Source organism: Paramormyrops kingsleyae, chromosome 8 (genome assembly GCF_048594095.1).
Source record: "Paramormyrops kingsleyae isolate MSU_618 chromosome 8, PKINGS_0.4, whole genome shotgun sequence".
NCBI classification, from domain to species: Eukaryota; Metazoa; Chordata; class Actinopteri; order Osteoglossiformes; family Mormyridae; genus Paramormyrops; species Paramormyrops kingsleyae.
The window spans coordinates 24,992,145-25,013,075 of record NC_132804.1 but is presented as its reverse complement, the minus strand read 5'-3'; the positions used below and the strand labels follow the sequence as shown (position 1 = coordinate 25,013,075).

Genomic DNA, 20,931 nt, shown 5'->3' with positions numbered 1-20,931 from the left:
CGAGCATGTAAATAACAAAGTATGTGAAACATTGAATTCCTGCGACCTTGTATCGCGCGTTAGCTGGTGATGTCATGCCTTTTTTTTGTGGGGGGTGGGGGGGTTAAGTTGGGTGTTCCTGATTTATAACAACGACATAGAAAAAAGTTAAGTCCATACGGAACATTTCGATTGGTCGAGCGACTGTTCTTTTTTAACAAGTTTATTATAATTGGTTGGCAAAGTTATGCAGGGATTCCCAGCCGAGGCTGCGAGTTAAAAATCCGCGCTGTCAAATGAGCGCGACTGTGCGGGTGAGCGGGTCGGGGCAGCTGCGGTACTTTAGCTTTGAGACTGAGAGCAGACGGCTTGAAAGGCGGCTGGGATGGACCTCAGCGCCGGTTTGCAGAAGGTGAGTTCAGATGCGAGTTTGACTGCGTGCTGCCTGCGGGTAACCTGGACCCGCAGCTCGCATTTGGGCGATATAACGCACACATGTGCACGTTTGGCACAATATCATTAGTACCGTACATGCATATAATAAAAGGTATTCATTATTATTCATATGATGATTTGAGTCATCGATTACCTTATTCCCCCAAAAATACCGCAGCGTGTGTTAGTCTTGTATCTTTTCTGATATCTGAATGTGATAAACATGAATGGTAAATTTAGAGGTTCATTCAAGCATTACGAAATATTCTTAAAGTTGTTTTAATTTCAACAAACAGGTTGCATGGGCTTTAAAAATGAAACGTACAGTACGAAGTCTTGACAAGCTGGGTTTTTTTTAAGCCGGACAACCGCTGTCATGTGTGTATTATTTATTTATGTTTTATTTAACGACTTTTTAGAATTTTCAGTAATGTACCCACCCTGATGTGAATTTCTGGCGTAATTTCTTAGTAAAGCCAGGGAAATATCCAACGGATTGACATTTAGGGCAGTCATTCCGTTCAGAAATTCACAGGATAAGACCTCCAAGAATAAAGAAACCGAACAGCAATTTATCTTAAGTGGGCCGGACCTCTCGAGGGCTTTGCCGTGAATTCGCGCATTGTTGCCCGGCGAACCGTCTCCAAGAATGTGGCCCCAGCGCGGCGGCGTTTCCCTGCGGGTCCAGCGCACTTCCAGACGCGCCTCAACCTCCCCCTGAAACGGCAGCCCCCATTAAAATACTTTCCAACATTTCAGCAACCCCCCACTTCTCTTTTATCTTCTCGTTTTTAAAGAGAAAATTGCAGTAGTTAAGAGGACGAGAGCTGAACGTCTTACAGACCTCACAGTATGCAAAGATAACTTTCAGTGAGATTTATTTCGTTGATATTTTCTTATTTCCTTTATGAAGCTCCAAATGCTGACGCATCAAAATTGAGACCCAGCCTTGCGATGCTGACTCATTTACTACATGGTGGGCTAGATGGCACTCGTTCAAAAACTCAGTTTTGCTGCCATTCTGTCTTCGCTAAAAGGTGACTGGATAGAAATGCCATTGTTTGACTTCAGTAGGCCTATTTGAAATGAGCTAATTTTTCTCCTTCCAAATATCTTCCCGTGGAATTAACTTGTCAATGACTGACATGTTTTGAAAAACGTGCGAGGTCAGATCTTTCACTCATTATTCTGCTTTCTTCTTCATCGTCTCAGTTGCATGCGAGAACAATTATAGCCCCGCAACAATGGCTTGTTTGCCAGTTAACACATTTTTCCCCCCGGTGTTCTAGGTCATCTCTTTTTTTCATCACCAGTAAGAGTGAGAAATGATGTTTACCATGTCGGTTGAGTAGCAGTCAGACATGACCCCAGACTTAATCGAATCTGACTGGTGTGGGTTGAATTCTGACAGATCGTAGCTGCATTCTGTTATAGAAACAAGAACACTAAAAAGATTTATCTTAAGTTGTATCTTTCATTTGTTTAAGTTCATTGACAACCAGTTCATTCCAAGGGTGTAACTTTGAGTTGAACATCGGGGGGGCGGGTTGTGGTCTCTACCCATTCCTCATGACAATACAATTACTTACTCACGGTCTGCCTGGGTCTGGGGGATTATATTGGCCAATTTTGATTGGGGGGGGGGGGGGGTTGTTACAACCCCTTGTTATTTATGCCCATGGTTAATTCACTTATTACTTAGATTAATAATTAATTTATAGCCCTTGACCAGTTAGATAACTGAATGGTTGATCCATCCATCCATTTTCAGTAGTTTCTCGCGGTTAGTGTTGTGAGGGGGTGGTGGTCTGGGTACATCCTGGACTGGAAGCCAACAAGCGGTTGATGAAATTAAATGATTATACTTTATTGATCCCCGTGGGGAACTTCTCTTTTTGCCTACGCCATCTTGGCAGCGGAGGGCAGCCACCCGTAGCGGCACCCAGGGAGCTGGGGGTTAAGGATCTTACTCTAGCCAGACTTGAACCGGCAATTTTCTGATCACAAGCATAGACACTTGGAACCACCAAGTTCCACTCTGCCCCCAAAACATGCTTCCGCCCGAATCGGGGACCTTTCACGTGTTAGGCAAACATAACAACCTCTACACTATGGAAACTCAGATGCATTTTAATAAGAACTTTACACAGTCTGTCACAGACCTTTTTTTTGTATTAATCTGCATCCTCATATTGGAGAACACCATCAGACCTATAACGCTCTTCTGCTACCAGCTACACCTAATCATAATCTTGTCAAAACCGTGCAACACAAGCTTATTTGTTGAGCGTGGGAACCAAACGTGGTGGTTCTCCAGAACCAATCACATGGAGTGCCGTTTATTTATACCACACACGACCATCAGCCCTAGTGTGGCTGCTCTGTCGCTTTGGCACTTATCTGTGACATACTGGCATGTCGCCGGGCGACGGCTTACACAACCCAGGGGTGATCCGGGTGGAGGGGCGTGGGGGGGTCAGATGCAGAAGGATTAGGGGAGGGTTTAGTGCCATGGCTCCTCAATGTTTTGTTTGTTTCACCTTCTGTAGATTGGTGTTATTTTTACCCTCACCTTTTCACCACCGGCTTTAGTGGACATGCCATCACAGGTGCCCTTTGGTCGGCGATGTGATTCTTTCGCCCCCCACGCCCTCAGCCTAGCATTCCGGGAGCCTGACCACAAGCCCTGACCCGTCGACGTTGCGCGACACAATATTTTGCGCCCTGATGGCTTCCCTCCCTTTGTCACTGCGGGAAGCTTCCTTGAGCTTCCGTGAGCGGAGGACTACGGAGAGAGAGGGAAGAAAAGAGCTGGCACTCGTGCCATGTGAAAATAAACGGCTGCAGTGCATAATCGTGTGCCTCTCTGGGGCTCACGGGCGTGCAGGTTTGGGCCATAAGGGGACCGTGGGGACTGGGGACACGTCAGTCTGGGCGTGTTGAGACAGCCCTTACAGACGGCAGTTATGCACTCGGGCTACGTGAGACATCGGTACCTCATTGAATGTGTTTGTCAGTGCAGATCTCTCGTGCGAGGGTGAGGGGGAGGGTGCACTACGGCCTGTGAGGTTCAAGCCTTTATTTTGTTTTGCAAAAATGAGGGGGGCGTCAGCGTCGGAAGTGTCACCGGAGACGTTCTGTCACTGGCTTCCTCCCCGCCTCGCTCTGTCTCATTCCGCTCTGACACACTCTTACGCACGCCGGACTCCTCTGTGTTTATCTGTCTGTGCCCCGGGGCGTGTGACTGTGCCTGTCCCCTTATCCCCCCCCCCCCTAATGAAACCGTCCCAGTGTAGTCCTCTTCCCTCTTCCAGTCCTCCGGCTCCCTAAATTCCCGTCTTCCTTTCTCCATGTTTTTCTTTTGTCCTCCCCAGATGTCAGTGGAGCGGCCGCCAGCAGGAAGAGGTGCGGTCTGTCTGACATGTGAGGGGATCTGCTCTGGATTCCAGCCACATTCCTGGAGGTAATTTATTCTCTATGCAAAAACAGCTAAGAAACAAGTGAAGCACCCCCCCCCCCCCATGGCTGTCGAATTTGTTGCCCAGTTTAATCCACCACTGAGATTCCTCCATGCTTCTTGCCTGTTTTTGTAATTAATCATATTACCTTTCAAACCCCCCCCCCTTTTCTCTATTTAACCTTATATGGGCATCAGGGACAGGCTGTTTTCTTTGAGATTCACGAGTCTGTGATGGTGTAGAAGTTGCCCTGTTTGGGTGGGGAGGCCCCTTTCCTCTTTAAGTCACCTGCTGAAGGCCGCTCTGAGGCTCCTTGACTCGGGGCTCTGTGTGAGTCTCCTGAGGACGCGCTGGTAATCAGATTTATGCCTGAATTTCCACTTCATATCTGTCAAGGACGGCCAAACCGCAGAGCTGTCTCATGGGGCCGTGCGGAGGCCTGAAGCGAGTGTGCCGTGGTGAGCCGTTAGCAGCGGTGATGGCCGGGACCCTGCTGGGATCCATGATTTCTCAGAAAGCCTGTCTCTTGGTGCAGGTGAAGCCTTACCCACGGACCAAGCTCCTTCCAAAGCAGCTCCGTCCCTCTAGTGCAGGGTTTCCCAATCGGGTCCTTGGGATTGAGCTGGAAGGGAGCAAAAAATCTGTACTGTCTGGCAGGGAGCTTAGAGGGAGCAAAAACATGGACCATCTGTGGGTCCCGGAGCACCAGAATAGAAACACTGCTCTCGTGCACCGTGAAATCAAGAGGCTTTCCCCCAGATATCTGCCACTGCAAATACTATTTTGCAGTGAAAATCAGATGCTGCATGGAGGACGTGTGAGATTCCAGCACATGGTTGCCTTGTTAGATTTCTGGCTTGGATTTGCAGCTGCTTCTTCGGAATTAGTGCTTGGATTCAGGAAGGCGGCTGTATTGTCGTCTTTGACCCCAAATTCGGCGTAATCTCGTAAGACGGATAGGGTGTGGTAGACACGCATACTTGGTTCTCCTGTGCATAGCGGCCAGTCAGCAAACACACCCACACCCCGACGCCACATCCCGCACTCAGCTGTAGCCCCTTCCTGGTGCCCGTTTTGTTTTTCGACTTGCTGAAGCTGAAGCAGTAGCCCTTTTGTTTTTTTTCCTCCCGGTTCCTAAATAAGGCCCCTCCCTTCCCATGTCACATGGCTCCATTTGCCGTCACGCCCAGAGCAAGTGTCACACGTGTCCCCCAGGTTCCCTTATCCACTGAAGTCGTGGGCAGACAAAGAAAAGTATGTTTAGATGATCTTCATGTTGGTGTGAAACTTATTTTGTCTGTGATACTGTCAGCCATGTCAAAACGTCTCTGGTATTCGCGTTAACCTCCAACCACTGTCATAGTATATCATATTTGCTAAAATGTATCTCTTCATATAATTTAACTAATTAATTTGTTGTGTCATGATGGAATTTATGGAATATATAGATTGGATTTGGATTAGCAGAGGTTTGGAGGGGGAGTTTGGGACCTGAACCTATGTTCTTCTAGCCATCCAACAAGATATCAGTAACTAATTTATGGTGTTGCTGCTAGATTGCATATATTCTAATGTTAGATTGTTTATTTCTGAACAAGTGTACATTTACTACTCAGATAAGTAGCTTTCAACATTTTTTGACCGTCTCAGATTTTGGCACAGTACTGTATTTAATGTTAAAGTTCTTTGTGTTTAGTGGAGAGTATAGCAGATGGCATTCTTGAGTCTTGGACCTCTTGGTGTGTGTGTGACTTGGCCCCCCGCCCTCCCAGGAAAGCCTGCACCCAGTGCCGCTGCAGCCAGGAGGAGCACGCCCCCAGCTCGGACAGTGAGGATGACCGCAAGATGGGCAGCCTGCTGGCCGAGTCGCGCTACGCCCACTTGACGGCCAAGGTGAAGGGCGGCGATGGTGCCCGCGTATACAAGCGCAACCGCATGATCATCACCAACCCCGTGGTGTCGCGCAAGGACCCCACCTTCAACACCATCACCTACGACTGGGCCCCCCCAGGACTGAACCAGAAACTGGTGAGAGAGGGAGAGGGAGAGAGACCAGACTGGAACATTATTGTTTATAAATGTACATGATTTGTACATTCCTTTGCCGGCATTTCACTCTGTCTAGTTATCAGCTTTTTAAATGACTTTTTTTCTTTTATGCTGACATATTGGTTTTTAACCTCCTTCTGGGTAATCCAGACTAAAGCATTTCGCAAGCAAATCCTTGTTAGAAATGTAGAGAAAGATGTGCTTGACTGGAAAAAGGTGGCAGTGGGGGGGGTGTCGGTATTTTCACCGGCATACTGGGACCCTTCTGACAGGATGAACTTCACCATATCCGCTCAGTAGGCCTGGACGATATGGCAAAAATTTATATCACGATATATTTCTTAATTTTGGTCGATACGATATAATTCCGATATCGATATGGACAATATTAAAAAGCCTCAGGAAAAAACTGCCGAGGACACGCACAATGGTTGTCTGCAAACTGAATTTGCAAAGTCTATAATACCTCCAGGCTCCTCCTATTAAAATTATATATATTTTTTTTTAAATAAAAACAGTACAAAAAAAAAAGGTTCACTTTTTTTTTGTATTTAGCCTTTACAAACAAGAAATGTGAAATAAACTATCAAATAAATAAAACTCTCAGACTCAGCTTATTAACAATAATATATTTCCATTTAAACTAGAACAGGCTGATTATTCATATACAGTCGAACCCGGTTATGTCGCCGGCCTAGGGGGTTGCCAAAAAGCGTCGAGATAACCGATGATCGAGATAACCGAAAACCAATATGGCAGCAATATATTAGTATGTGCTTGAAATGTATTTATGTGCGTTAATAACTGAGAATGTACATGCACGGGTTTTTGGCATTGCCGCGATTTGTTTGACGCGATCGGCATGCTATAAATATGTACATACATCGGGGCCGGTTCTAGACATGCATATATGAGGGGGCAGACAGAAATGTGAAGGGGGCACAATGGTGGCGACAAAGGCGGGAAAGGGGTGGGGTGGTGCTCTGGATAACTGTTTTTGTCATGTAATTGGATTGCACTTTGTCAGGCCTGTCCAACTTGGGTGTCCCACCTGAAGGCTAAGCTTCTGCTGGTGTAGCTCTTAGGGTCACTGAGGCACGCAAAGCCCCTGACCACAGTAAGGTGGCAATCCCTCAGGGGGAAAACTGAAAAGTAAAACAAAAAATAAAATAAAATATTCCTCATCAGATTAAAAACAAGACATTTACCTTAATTGGATGGCCTATATCAAACATATTTGAACCCAACAAAACACTTTTCACTATTGCCAATATTACCAAAACTAAAAAGGGTAGGCTAAATTATGAAAAAGAAAAAATCAATTCACCGAGTCTTGAAATATAAAACTGAAAAATAGGATCGGTCAGGGTTCATTTCACTACATGTTGTACTTGTTATAACTATGTATGTGACGAATAAAGAATCTTGAAATCACAACGAACAAGTCGCTCAATGAGAATGAATGACGTAACCGACTGGCTAAGCTGCTTCTAGCGCCAAGGTGGTTCAAATGGTACGATCCACACTAGGGGTGTCTAAAATCGTTTTACATAAAATTTTCCTACAAGATGAGGTTCTTTCTTTAAAAAAAAAAAAAAACAAGAAAAATGTTAATACCACCCCCCCCCCCCCCAAACTGCTATTTTTGTCTATTTGGGGGGGGTCTTGATCGGGGGGTACTGGGGGGTACAGTACCCCCCGATCAAGACCCCCCCAAATAGACAAAAATAATTCGAACCATGATCTCACTAGTCACTATGATTTTGACGAGAGAGATTGCTGTTTCCTCCAAACCTTCCGCAATCACGCAGCTCATTTCGCTTTGCCCTGCCTACTGAGAAACTGGCTCATTTGCATACTAACAGTGATTGGCTGTTTAGCTGGGGGGAGGGTGAGTGGGGGATCTGCCGAGTGCTGCGTGAGCCCGCGCACAAACAGAACGCGGAGGGAAAGAGCGAACAAGAAGTGAAACTTATCATCTCGTTTGTGCCTTTTTCAGTGGATTTTTCAGCTACTGTAGTAAATCTTGTCCATATTCAGTTTGTGGGTAATTATTATTTTCTTCCTCAACTTCTAAAAGTTTGATTTAAGGGGGCAGGACGTTTGCTTAAGGGGGCGTTGCCCCAGCGTAGAGCCGGCCCCGACATACATGTTGGCTAACAAAAGGCATACCACCAACTAACAGCAGAGATTTACCAGTATACAATAAAAACCACCGTCGTTTCTTGATACAAACCTTTAATTATATTCTCCAACATTGAAAACACAAAGATCGCTCACAAAATCACAAAAAATCTGCGGGGTGTACTGTAGTTCGTTTTCACAAAAAGCTAACCAGTGTCAAAATTAAATTCACGAGTCATTTCCCTCTGACGCAGCTCTGAAAAGTATCATACACGTGGTTACTATGGTTTCTTTACAAAGTCTAAAATGCTTTGTTGCTTTTGCTTTTAACAGTCTGCTTGAAAACAAATGCTTCAATATTATTTATGCTGTCTAAAAAAGTTTTACCTGGATCACGTTTCACAGCTGCGTTGTTCAGCAAATTACCATGCGAATGCGATTTGAATACGCACTGTTTAGCACTTGTGATACATTTTTAAAAGCCGGTGAATATATATAATATTCAAATGTATATCGAAATATCGGAAATGTGTTTAAAAATCGTATCACCGTTATCGAAAAAAATTATATCGCGATATATATTGATATCGAATTATTGTCCAGCCCTACCGCTCAGTGTCCGACCTCTGACACGCCGGGGCTGCCTGTCCATGTTCCTCTTCCTGTGCTGTGCCCTAATCCATCTGGAGGCCGGCCATTGGGAAGAGGGTGTGACCAGATTTTCTAATCCTTAGTGTACGCATTTGGCCTGTTTGGAATCGGTAAATAAGCTGCCTTTTCTCCAAAACTGATCACTTGCATAGAGAGTAATTTGTCTACACCTGCTTCTAGAACTTTCTGCTGTACAGTAGGGCTGCTTACAGACTTCCTGCTACTTCCATTGATAGTGTTGGGTCCTGGTCCTGCTATTTTGCTATGGGTTTGAGTGCTGCAAGTATAAAATTATCCAACAACATCCCTAAAAATGACTTTATTTTGCCTAGATAAATCCTTCTAGATTATCAGTAAACATGTGCTTTTGCCCTGCTGAATCTAGGGCTGTAGGGTTAGGGGCTGCCAGACATTAAGTTTCTAAATAAGTAACTTTCTTGGGTTCGTACAAGTTTTTTTTATTTTTTTTTTTTTATTTAATCACATTAAAACACATTCTTTGATAAATGTATTTGCCTCTGACATTTAGATTTGTTATATCACACATTTGCCCACATAAATCAAATACTTAATCTTATTAAAATGCCATTAATAAATGACTGAGGCCTGTACTTACAGGTATTTATTTCTGTGGCAGACCTCGTTAACCTCGAGGCACTTAACGGGGGTATCTGTCCAGTGTCAAGTTTGGACTGTTCCATGGCACCCGTCCAGAACATGTCACCTGACTAATGTACGGGACCTGGCAGAACTCCAGGCTGTGTGTTTCTGTTGTGCTCCCATACGGCCTGATGAAAACCCTGGGGTGTGGGAATCCCCCCCCCCCCAAGTCTTTTACTGGCAAATAAATGTTTGCGGTTTGATTATGAGAATGCCTTTGCTGTTTACGACGCCAAGAGTGTTACTGGGTGGACGTCTGTGGCAAAGGCCAACGGCGGTCTGATCACCCAGGTAAAACCGTTGGGGGGGGGGGGATACTGGGAGATGGATTGTAATGATGCCGGCAATCTGTGTGATGGCAGTGCTCCTAATCCACACTTTCCTGGATGCACTTGAAATAAGAACAGACCACTTTGGTTCCTGTTCCAAAGAACACAATTATTCACATTTTAAAGAAACTGTAGAAGGTAACGCTGCTGAAATATTTGTGTGCCGTTTTGGTTAAAGGCGGCCGCTTCATCTACATCCTGAACCAGGTTTCAGAATGCCAGTATAAATGGCCTCGCTCTGCCTGCATCGTAGGGTCCCAGTCCGGTTTCAGTTCAGCTCACTCGACCCCAGGCCAGGTGATGGAGGACAGCCCTGGAACGCAGTAGGCCTGGCAGCGGAGAGTTTTGTCGCATAATGGCTGTTAAGTTAGTTTATTTTATGGTGCTGGTGTTGAACAGAGCCATAAAAAGGACTTTAACAACGAGGCAGTGTGACTCTGCTACGGGGGGGTGAGGGGGTGGGGCAGGGCTGCCGTCGGCATGAATGGGTGGACTGTGATGGTTTTTTTTTTTTTGTTTTTAATAACCCTCAATATTTGTGGTGGCTCGCCAGTGGCTCGTGAAAATACCTTGAGTCAGACAAAATATTTCTCTGGCCGTGTTTGGAATACCCTTCAAAATCGTGAGCGCTCCGTTTGGGCCAACTGTTGATACTGGCCCAGCCGTGCTCGTTGGTGCCTGAGTGGGAATCTGTCACAGAGTGGTTTTATCATTATTTTATCATCAGCCGGGAAACGGTATCGGTTTGCATTGAAGTAGCACTGTTCATATGATGTGTGAAACATCAGTACAAACCGAACAAAGGCATTGTCATTTTAGCCGTGTTAAATCCCTGGGAGTCAACAGCCACTAGAAAGGTGGGTAGAGGGCATGTTTTTTCCTCCAATAGAAGTACATTTTTGCCAGTTGCTGTCCTACTCTTCTCTGACTGGGCGTGAGGTTTCTGGGTCAGGCAGCCGTTTCCCGACGCAAAACGAGTTCTAGAGACTAACCTGACTCCAGCACCGTGAGTCAGTCCCCCATTTTAATTAGATTTCTCTGATTTCTTCCCTGGATCTGAGTCTTTCACCTTGTTTACATGGCAAACGGCGGATGGTGTGTCTCTGCAGGAACCGTTGAATGTGATCTGCTTATGATCACTGATCCGACGGGAATTTTGTAACAATGCATTATATAATAACTCAACAAAGCATGAATGAAGACATCCATCTCGTTTGTTTAGTACGTAATGCACATTATTACATTTTCATCATTAAAAAGTGCAGCTCCCACATGTTGTAATAACTACTGCAATGTGTAATAATTTCTTCCATATTTATATATTACATCCAATCTGTCTATAATAAAATACAAGGAAATTTATTCAAGCATTCAAGCTTTCTATTACAAAATGTGGGTGCTGTTACATAATGAAGTTATGTTATTGCATATTCTTACATAATGCGTTGTTACAAGGTTAATAATAATTTAAAAATGTTATGGTTTTTCTAAGTTTCAAGTAGTATATATCTGTTGCGCAAAACGTCGATCCCCTGACCCTAAGATGTTGACGGATACCTGAGGTAACGTGACGGCTAATCGTTATCGATTGCTATCGTTTGTGTTGACGCAGGCTGTCCTGTACATGGAGCAGCTCCCGGAGGAACGGCGTCCCGTCAGCGGCACCAAGGGCGCCCTCTACAGGCGTAGGCAACTGATGCGGCAGCTCCCGTCATACGACCAGGATCCCTCCAAGTGCCACGGGCTGCCCGAGGCGGAGTTGCGTGCCATGGCGCTCTTTGTGAAGGCCTACAAGGAGGAGGCGCTCGGCGTGGCAGAGGTGGCGCTGCCCGGGGAGGGGGGGGCAGCCCGAGATGATGCTGCCAAGCAGAAGAATGGGAAGGCGGGCCAGGATACACAGGAGCCCGACTCCCCGGCCAACGGGACGCCTGGCAAGAAAGGGGAATATGTGAGTGGAACAGGATGCTGTTGCCTGGGTTACTGAGTTACTGAGCTACCTAAAATCATAAAGCGACAATAAATTAACCCTCCGTTATGGTGCCAAAGAGAGAGGCACTTAAAGACTGCGATTTAGGTGCTGTCGTACCGCTCAGTGTGTCTGTCAGTACACCATTTTGTATTTGAGATACAAAACTTCACATAGAATTCATGGGAAAAGCCAAGCATTCCTTATATGCCCAGCAAGGCAATACTGTCTGGTATACGGAACATTCTACTAGGTTTCTCCTTGTAGTTATTACCTGACAAATTACAGGTGGGGGGGGGGGGGGTTCTTCATTGGCTTAACGTTAATGATTTTTTTTTTTTCTACACGTGGTCTCTTGTATATCTGTTGTTTTCGTTGAAAAGTTTAGACCGAAAGGTTGTACAATTCTGAATTCTGTTTCTGTGTAGGAAACTTCTTTCAGATAAATGTCTAAAAACCCGTCAGGGTCATGATCATTAACAGGGTCAGAGGCCCATGAGCTGTTTGACATGTTCATACTTCATACTACTTTTTGCAATGGTCTAGTTGTCAGCTGGGGGGTAAGATTTGAAGAAGTATTTGGGGGGCGGGGGGGGGGGATCATTCACACGGTAAGGATTAGATTGAATTTCATACCGGACACGGAAATATGAGACAAATCGCATCCCATATTGGCTCAAAATGGGACAAAGCACTTTTGTTTTTCAATATGATGACTGTAGGCTGTACATTTTATTAAATGGGGTTAGTTGAGGCCCAGACCCATTGAAGGGCTCCTGGTCATGTGCTGAATTAACCAGCATATGTACTTTTCAGCTCCCAGCTGGTTTGAGACTTCAGTGTTTATTCCTCATCAGTTCATCCATTTCTGAATTTCGGGATTCTCCATTCCCTGGCATCCTGTCTAGGGTGTACCCCTGTGTCCCATGTCGCCTGAGTTGGGCGATCGGCCTGGCTCTCATTTTCCTCCCCCCACCAACTCTGCTGTTAGCTGCATTGTTCTTATCAGTCGACAGTGGGGGTGGAGGGGAGTCAGGAATTTGGCCGGGGACCAGGCGCGTGTTGGTGCTGGGCTGAAGGCGATGCTTGGAGAGGGGTTCCCTCAGTTCTCCGAGTGTAATGACGACGCCACATAACTCGCAATCTATTAAGCGTACTGATAAGGAGCGAGAGAACAACAGACGTTATGTCCCCCTACATCTTGGGAGGGCAGAGCCTGCAGAAGGCAATCTGTAACTGTCTGAATGTACCTCAGAGGTTCAGGGGGCATGTTCTAGCGAGGGCGCTGCACGACTTTGTGGTGGGGAGTGTACCCCTCCCCCCATCTACAATTATGTTTAAAAAAAAAAAAAAACCTCAGTCAGGCATACTCTCAGATTTAAAAAGGCACTGCATCTGTGAGTCTTTAAACCCCTAATTATTCCCCTGGGCCTATTCAAGAACGAAGACCAACATGCAGTGATCATGCGGAGGATCTGAAGTGGAACTCGGGAGGGGGGACATCTGAGGAACGGGCTTCAAAGGAACCCAGACGTGGAAACGTGTTCCGTGCCACGTGCCTCAGATGTGCCTCTATCTGCCGAACTCGATGGCACTGGAAAAGGGTACGAGCCTATGGGTAATTTGGGAGGGAGGTGGCCCTGATACTGAGGGGCCCTCAAGAAAGACTTCAAGATCGCAGGGTGGAATCAGAACACATATGGAGGCCATGCAGACCATCGCGCTCATTTGGGTTTGTAGAATATGCTGGCAAACTTCTGTCTGGAGCTGAGTTGAATTAGTTTAAAGACCATGGATCCCCGCTACACTACTGGGAGGCTTATTCCAAAATCCCACGTTCCCCTTTGTGCAAAGGAGCAATTTCTTTGTTCTGATCCAAACGTGTCCCTGACTACTCTTGTCTGTGGCCCCATGTTCTTGGATCAGTAGTAGCACTGTAGCAGTGCTCTGGATCGACCAAATCCGTTCCCTTTTTGGATTTCATGCACTTGGACCAGGTTTATTCCCAGTTGTCCAAGACGACAGGATTTACAACTTCTGATGTGTCCTGCTAGCTTAGCACCTTAGCTATGTGTATCGCTATCCAGTACTCTGTGTGTGTGTGTGTGTGTGTATGTGTGTGTGTGTGTGTGCGCGCATGCTTGCATGCGTGCGTGTTGTCTGCTTCCCGTTGGCCGAGTCGAGCATCTTTACATGCTCGTAAGCGTCCGAAGCGTGGTGGTAAAAACATGGAGATTTATGAGCTGGAGCGGGAGCGGTTCCTCCATCGCTTTATGGAGCACCTTTATCGGCCCGTAAAACGTGGATGGCGAGGGACTGTCAGGAACGGCGAGCGCTGGGCCCACCGGCCGGCCGTCCGTGCAGGTCTGGGTGGGACGACGCGATCCTTAAGTGGAGCCCCGAGTAGCCTGGGGATTATCACTGGCCTCCGTTTGGATTTCCGTCCAGGTTGTATCGTCACGCTTCGGCTCGAGAGGAGAACTTGAGCCCTGGAGCGCATTAATAAAAAACATCCAGTGAAATCAGACATTAGCCATGGTGTCTTTGTCCAGCCCAATTCCTGAAGGATTGTGGGAAAATCTGTTGCACCTTTCAATAGTCAACTTTTTTTTTATTAACTGTTTCAGTTGAGTATTTTCTATTTACTATACTAATGATAATTATTATAAGTTAGATGCAACAAACAGGCAGACTGGATGGGATAATCTGGAAACTGAGGCATATACATTTTACAATAACTTATTATGCAGACACTTTTATCCAAAGTGACATGCAAGTGAGGGTCAGAGAGCAGGATTTGCCGGTCTCTCTCTCAAGGGCCCATTGGTGACGTCGCTCTGCCAGCCACCAGCCTCCCTCCAACTGGGGCACTGGGCACCCGCCTGCGGAGCCACACCCTGCATCGGCACCCTAACATCTGCGCTTCGGGGTACGTTATTATCCCGGGCTGTGGGTCTGTCTGTCGCGACTGACTTACCTTTGAATCCAGAGAGTCGATTCCGGATGAAAACCACCAGCCTGCATCTCCTTCCTGCTCCTCCCCGTGTTCCTCCGCGGCGCAGGGGAGGAGAAGAAGAAAATAATTAGAACTTAGAGGAACATCTGCTTTCATCGTGACAGGAATGTGGGGCTGGGGCCTGCCCCCCCCCCCCCCCATAGGGGTGGCTTTCATTATCCCTCCCTGAATATGCCGCATGCAGGAAGCGCGTCAGCAGCGGCTGATCACCAGCCGGCTCTCGCCGTCATTATCTGCCCGGCAGATGCTCTCATTTCAAACGGCTTCGCTGCATTGCACTTTTATTGGGCTTTTACTGATCTGCACTGTTACTCATTAATTTGGGTCGTTTGGTGCCCTTGTTGGGTTCTGGGGCGGTTCTCAGCTATGATTCCAAGGTTTTGCTCAGAAGCTCAGTGTCTTAAAAACTTGCCGCAGAAGCATTATTTCCTCTTATTTGTTCACATTTAGTCGCTTGGCTGGTGCTTTTATTTAAAAATGAGCTTTTATTGACTTGTTATTAAATCATGACATCTTACTAAAGCAATTCACATTAACTACACTGACTAGAGGGACAACAGCACAGACCATCTCAAGATTTGAACTGCCGGTTTTCTGTTTATTTTACTGGACACTGAAATTGACATCGCTGTGAGGGCAGAGTCATCGGGGTTAAAGGCCTTGCTAAAGGCCCAAGAGTGAAAGTACTCTTCCAACTATTGGATTTGAACCAGCAGCCTTCTGGTTATGGGCACAGAGGATTAACTTGCAGAGCCATACCCTTTCTAGTTCCTGCCCTTGGGGCCTATACTTCCTGTTGGCTTATTCACATGACTTGATTACAGGTGTAGCTACAGTGGAGTGACACATTTTGCCCCCCCTGCCCCCCCAGCACTGTGAGCACTGCGGAGGCCTGGCGTTGCCCGACAGCCCTGTGGTGTATGCGGAGAGGGCCGGCTATGACAAGCTGTGGCACCCCACCTGCTTCGTGTGCGCGCAGTGCGGAGAAGCCCTGGTGGACCTGGTCTACTTCTGGGCGGACGGCGTCGTGCTGTGCGGACGGCATTACAGTGAGAGGCAGCGGCCGCGCTGCGCCGGCTGCGACGAGGTGGGGACCGCGGGACGGGCCCGGAGTTGGTACCAATGGCCTGTGTGTGTTTTTCAGAAGCAGTCAGCAAACGTCAAAAAGAGTTAAAACTGTAAAATACACTATATGGCCAAAAGTATTAATCAGAGGAAATGCCTAATTAATGGCTCGTCCATTGCTGACCCTGGTATACAGCATACAGCCATACAATCTCCTGCAGCAAAACTTATCAATAGAATATGTGGCTATACAGGAGAGGTTAGTGACGTCATGGTTCCAACGAGTGATTTCAGTTGCAAATTGCTTTCCTGCTATTGCTGCCCTTGTGAAGTGACTGTGAAGGTCAAAACATCTGGTAGCAAGGTCAGCTGAAGTGGTCGGCCACACATGGTCACAGAAAGGGACCTGATCACCCAGCACCGATGCCCAACTGAATGGCAGCAAATCCCACCAGCAATATTCCAACATTTAATTGAAACCCTTCCCAGAACAGCAGACACTGTTACAGCAAGTGGGCCAACCATATTAATGCCCTTGGTTTTGGAATGAGATGTTGGGCATGCTGGTGTCTACATACTTTTGGCTGTTTAGTGTAGAGAAATCACAGAATTGTTCATTTTCCAAACTGCTTATCCTGCTGGGTCATAGGGGGGGGGTCTAGAGCCTATCCCAGAAGCTATGGGCACAACCCAAGACAGGGGGCCAGCCCACCGCAGGACACACACACAATTCACACCTATGGGTAATTTAGTAACCTCAGTATGTCTTTTGGACTGTGGGGGACACACCAGAGAACCCAGAGGAAACCCCACGACGACATGCAAACTCCACACACATGTGACCCAGGTGTAGACTCAAACCCTGGTCCCAGAGGTGTAAGGCAACAGTGCTAACCACTGCACCACCATGCCACCCTGTTCCTAATAGTTATTCCTTGTAATACTTTTAAAAATGTTTTCTTTATGTGAAACCTCCCCATGTCACTTGGGTGTGTCTTATGTAATTGTAATTGTGACCCATTCTCTTACAGCTGATTTTTTCAGAGGATTACCAGCAAGGGGCAGATGGCCAGGCCTGGCATAAGGATCACTTCTGCTGCTGGCGATGTGGCCAGCCAATCAGTGCCCGGTGCTCCTGTAGTCAACCCTCCAGGCCAGTGTAGCACTGCAGGTCAGCTGCAGGCTTCCTTTGGGGCCTGCTGGATGGCATAATGGCTGCAGCAGTGGATAGATAGTACTTTAATAGTTTTCAGTCCTGGTCCTGTGCAACCGTAGATTGAATTATTTGTTAAATCAGGCACTCTAAAGGGTCCTGGTGGAGCAAAATTTGCAGGTCGTGGTGAGAGCAATGAATCCTGCACATAGTCATCCCCCTCCCCCCAGGGGGGGTAGGAAGCCTCATTTCCTCCACCCCCGGCCAGCAGGATAATACTGAATCACAGGTACAGGTGCATTCATGCAAATGAAACACATTCTCTTTATTTCTGGAACGTTTCATATACTTAGAACAACTTAAGTGGCTTCAAGCTGGTCCGTTTTCATTCTCTGGGGCAGAAAAAACATCTTCGTTTGGCAGTTCCATTAGCAGTGAAAAAAACAAGTGCTTTGCTATTGTGATCAGTTTAACGTGATCTGATTGGAGGCGTTCATTCAATGCTTACCTCCATCCATATTGATTTGAATTTCATTTACACAAAGTTCACTGCACGCTGGTTGGTTGGGACACGGACTGAGAACCACTGCTCTGGTCTAATCAGAAGTGTAATCGGTAGCTGAAAGTAATAGTTTTAGTACTAACTCTTTGCATTCTTGCATTCTTATTTAAGAGCACTTGTTTAAGGGTTCTGGGTTTTGTGAATTTGAATAGCTTGCATAAAGGACATCTATAACGTATGTTTCTCTATTTTATGAAATTAGATTTATCTGATGTGACTTTTTTCCCCCCCAGGATCTTTATTTTTTTAAGAACGATATTCGACATGTTTTATGGTTTTTGCAAAAGTTGCATACGTTTATTTTTTTTGTTTTTCCTTAAACAGTGGTGCTTTATTAGTCATTGTTCTTAATGGATAGCACTGGATTGTGATGTTGCAAGAAAAATGTAAAGAACAGAGTGAAAAAGCGTGTTATTTAATGGGGGGGGGGACTTGTTTGTTTTGAATGAGTATCAGATGTAGGCAGATCGGATGGGTTTGTCGTATAAGATGACCCTGGTTTTATGTGCTTCTTGATCCACTCCCGGACACATGGTGATTCAGCAGAAAGCAACGCGTCGCCCCGGTTATGTTGAAAGAAGCGTGTTTTTGCTTGTGTACATTATAATTCAAAGACTCTCATGCAATCCCGGAGGGATACGCTGATGCCAAACCCAAAAGCACAGCAAACAGACTCTCCTATATGAGCTAGCCAAGGAGGGACGGAGAGAGAGGAAAGAAAAAAACACATTTATGTCTAAAGACAGATGTTTTGACCAAGTGAGGCTGAATGTAACATAAGCACACCCGCCCCCCTCCCTTTTGGAAAAAACATTTTTTGCCTTGAGATAATTTTTATTGAAAGGATGTTTTTTGGCACCGAAGGGCTTCACTTGGACTGGGAGCATGACGGTTCTCTGCTGACTTGGAGACTTATAAAAGCTCGTCATGTGGGTTAGAGTCTTGCGGAAAGTGCTACGCTTCAGAGAGCTTCATGGACACAATCCCCTCCAACCCCCCCCCCCCCAAAAAAAAAAAAAAAACATTGATTGATTGGTGGTGCATCACTAGTATTACTTATGACAACTAAATTACAGGAGCTTTCCCTGTATTTATGACTTTCCAGAGAGCAGAATAGGAATCCAATCATTAAAGTTATGCTTAAAGCCAATTTTTTTTTCACTAACCCCACTGTACAGTCGGGAGCTCTGAGACCTCTGAGAGACAATAAACAAAAAACAAGGAAACGACTCATTTCATTATATTGACAGCACAGATGTTCACCGCTGAATTATGAAACTGTTTCCCTGATTTACTAATTCTCTTGATGGTGTTTTTTTCCCCACTATAATCTTGCAGTCGCTCCTAAAACTTTGAATAAATATTGACACCTGAGACAATCCCATCTCAAATTGAGCTTAAACTCACTAAACTGGAATAAGCCTGCACTTATCTGACAGTTACTGCTTGAAATCCACTCTCTTGTACCTTTTATTCACTTTGATTTCATGGTATGATGGTTCAAGTAGACCTACGTAGATGTTGAGTTTTGTAATTGCCATTACTCATTTTGGGAATTTTATATCAATTAATGTCCCTGCTTATATAGAAGGCATGTTTGTTGTGTTTAACTTTTTTAATGTATGTATGTCAAGGTTTCTAGCTGAGAACAGACCTAGTCTATTATCCAGCGGAAATTTAATAGATTGTGTTGTTTGTTTTAAAACAGCGTTTCGGGGTGCAACCCTGTTTAATACTGACAACCTGACAGTCTCTGCCATAACTGTAGGAGGATATTGTATATTTCCATTGTTATGATACTCTGAATGTCTGTAACAGATATACGGCCAAACTGTGTTTTCTGCAATCTAATATGTATCATCATATTAAATATAATATGTGGTGAAAACATGACGTTTTATTTTTCAACTGTGAGTTTAAAATTCTTAGAACTATCATGTTTATTATGAATATATACATTTTAAATATTCCCAAGAGAAGAGCATTTTTTTCAGGTTAAGGAAACCAGTTTTGTGTCGAAGAGCTTAGGGCTTGATTATAAACGGGTGTTGAGGAAATCGTTAACATCTGAAAATAACTTTGTTTGGTTTAATGCACACCGCAGACGTCATCCTCAAGCCTGAAACATCATAAAAACAAAAGACTCCTTTAATTAACTGAAAAGTACTCATCTCCTGAGAATATGTGAGTTCGTGCTGTATCCAATGGCCCAACGATTGTGGCAGATTGTCCAGATACAAAACGCTTGCAGAGGCTCCTTAAGTTTGATGGTATCACTACACACCCAGTTCTGCAGAAACCAGAAGGTCAAGACGAAGTTGTTTACCAAGTGATTTCTTGATTGTTAATTCGTTTTAATAATATGAACAAGGCAGCAACTAACCCACTTGTTGGGTCTTATTGGGTCTTGCTCATACAAGCCGGCCGGCACACAGTGATTGTGCTTACCTGTACCACCATGCAGACCCACACAGTGATCGTGCTTACCTGTACCACAATGCAGACCCACACAGTGATCGCGCTTACCTGTACCACCATGCAGACCCACACAGTGATCGCGCTTACCTGTACCACCATGCAGACCCACACAGTGATCGCGCTTACCTGTACCACCATGCAGACCCACACAGTGATCGCGCTTACCTGTACCACCATGCAGACCCACACAGTGATCGCGCTTACCTGTACCACCATGCAGACCCACACAGTGATCGTGCTTACCTGTACCACCATGCAGACCCACACAGTGATCGCGCTTACCTGTACCACCATGCAGACCCACACAGTGATCGCGCTTACCTGTACCACCATGCAGACCCACACAGTAATAGTGCTTACCTGTACCACCATGCAGACCCACACAGTGATCGTGCTTACCTGTACCACCATGCAGACCCACACAGTGATCGTGCTTACCTGTACCACCATGCAGACCCACACAGTAATAGCGCTTACCTGTACCACCATGCAGACCCACACAGTGATCGTGCTTACCTGTACCACCATGCAGACCCACACAGTGATCGTGCTTACCTGTACCACCATGCAGACCCACACAGTAATAGCGCTTACCTGTACCACCATGCAGACCCACACAGTTATCGTGCTTACCTGTACCACCATGCAGACCCACACAGTAATGGCGCTTACCTGTACCACCATGCAGACCCACACAGTAATAGCGCTTACCTGTACCACTATGCAGACCCACACAGTGATCGTGCTTACTTGTACCACCATGCAGACCCACACAGTAATAGCGCTTACCTGTACCACTATGCAGACCCACACAGTAATAGCACTTACCTGTACCACCATGCAGACCCACACAGTAATGGCGCTTACCTGTACCACCATGCAGACCCACACAGTAATAGCGCTTACCTGTACCACCATGCAGACCCACACAGTGATCGTGCTTACCTGTACCACCATGCAGACCCACACAGTGATCGTGCTTACCTGTACCACCATGCAGACCCAC

General features: G+C 45.9%; 1 protein-coding gene across 1 annotated transcript; it reads left to right on the top strand.

Annotated features, from left to right (window-relative positions):
* Window positions 1-39: 39 nt before the first annotated feature.
* On the top strand, window positions 40-19,335 carry lmcd1 (LIM and cysteine-rich domains 1). The gene is made up of 6 exons (XM_023811323.2): window positions 40-391; window positions 3,789-3,877; window positions 5,645-5,900; window positions 11,298-11,633; window positions 15,539-15,754; window positions 16,764-19,335. The coding sequence occupies exons 1-6, from the start codon at window positions 365-367 to the stop codon at window positions 16,893-16,895; spliced, it is 1,056 nt and encodes a 351-aa protein (XP_023667091.1). The 5' UTR covers window positions 40-364; the 3' UTR covers window positions 16,896-19,335.
* The last annotated feature ends 1,596 nt before the right edge of the window (window positions 19,336-20,931 follow it).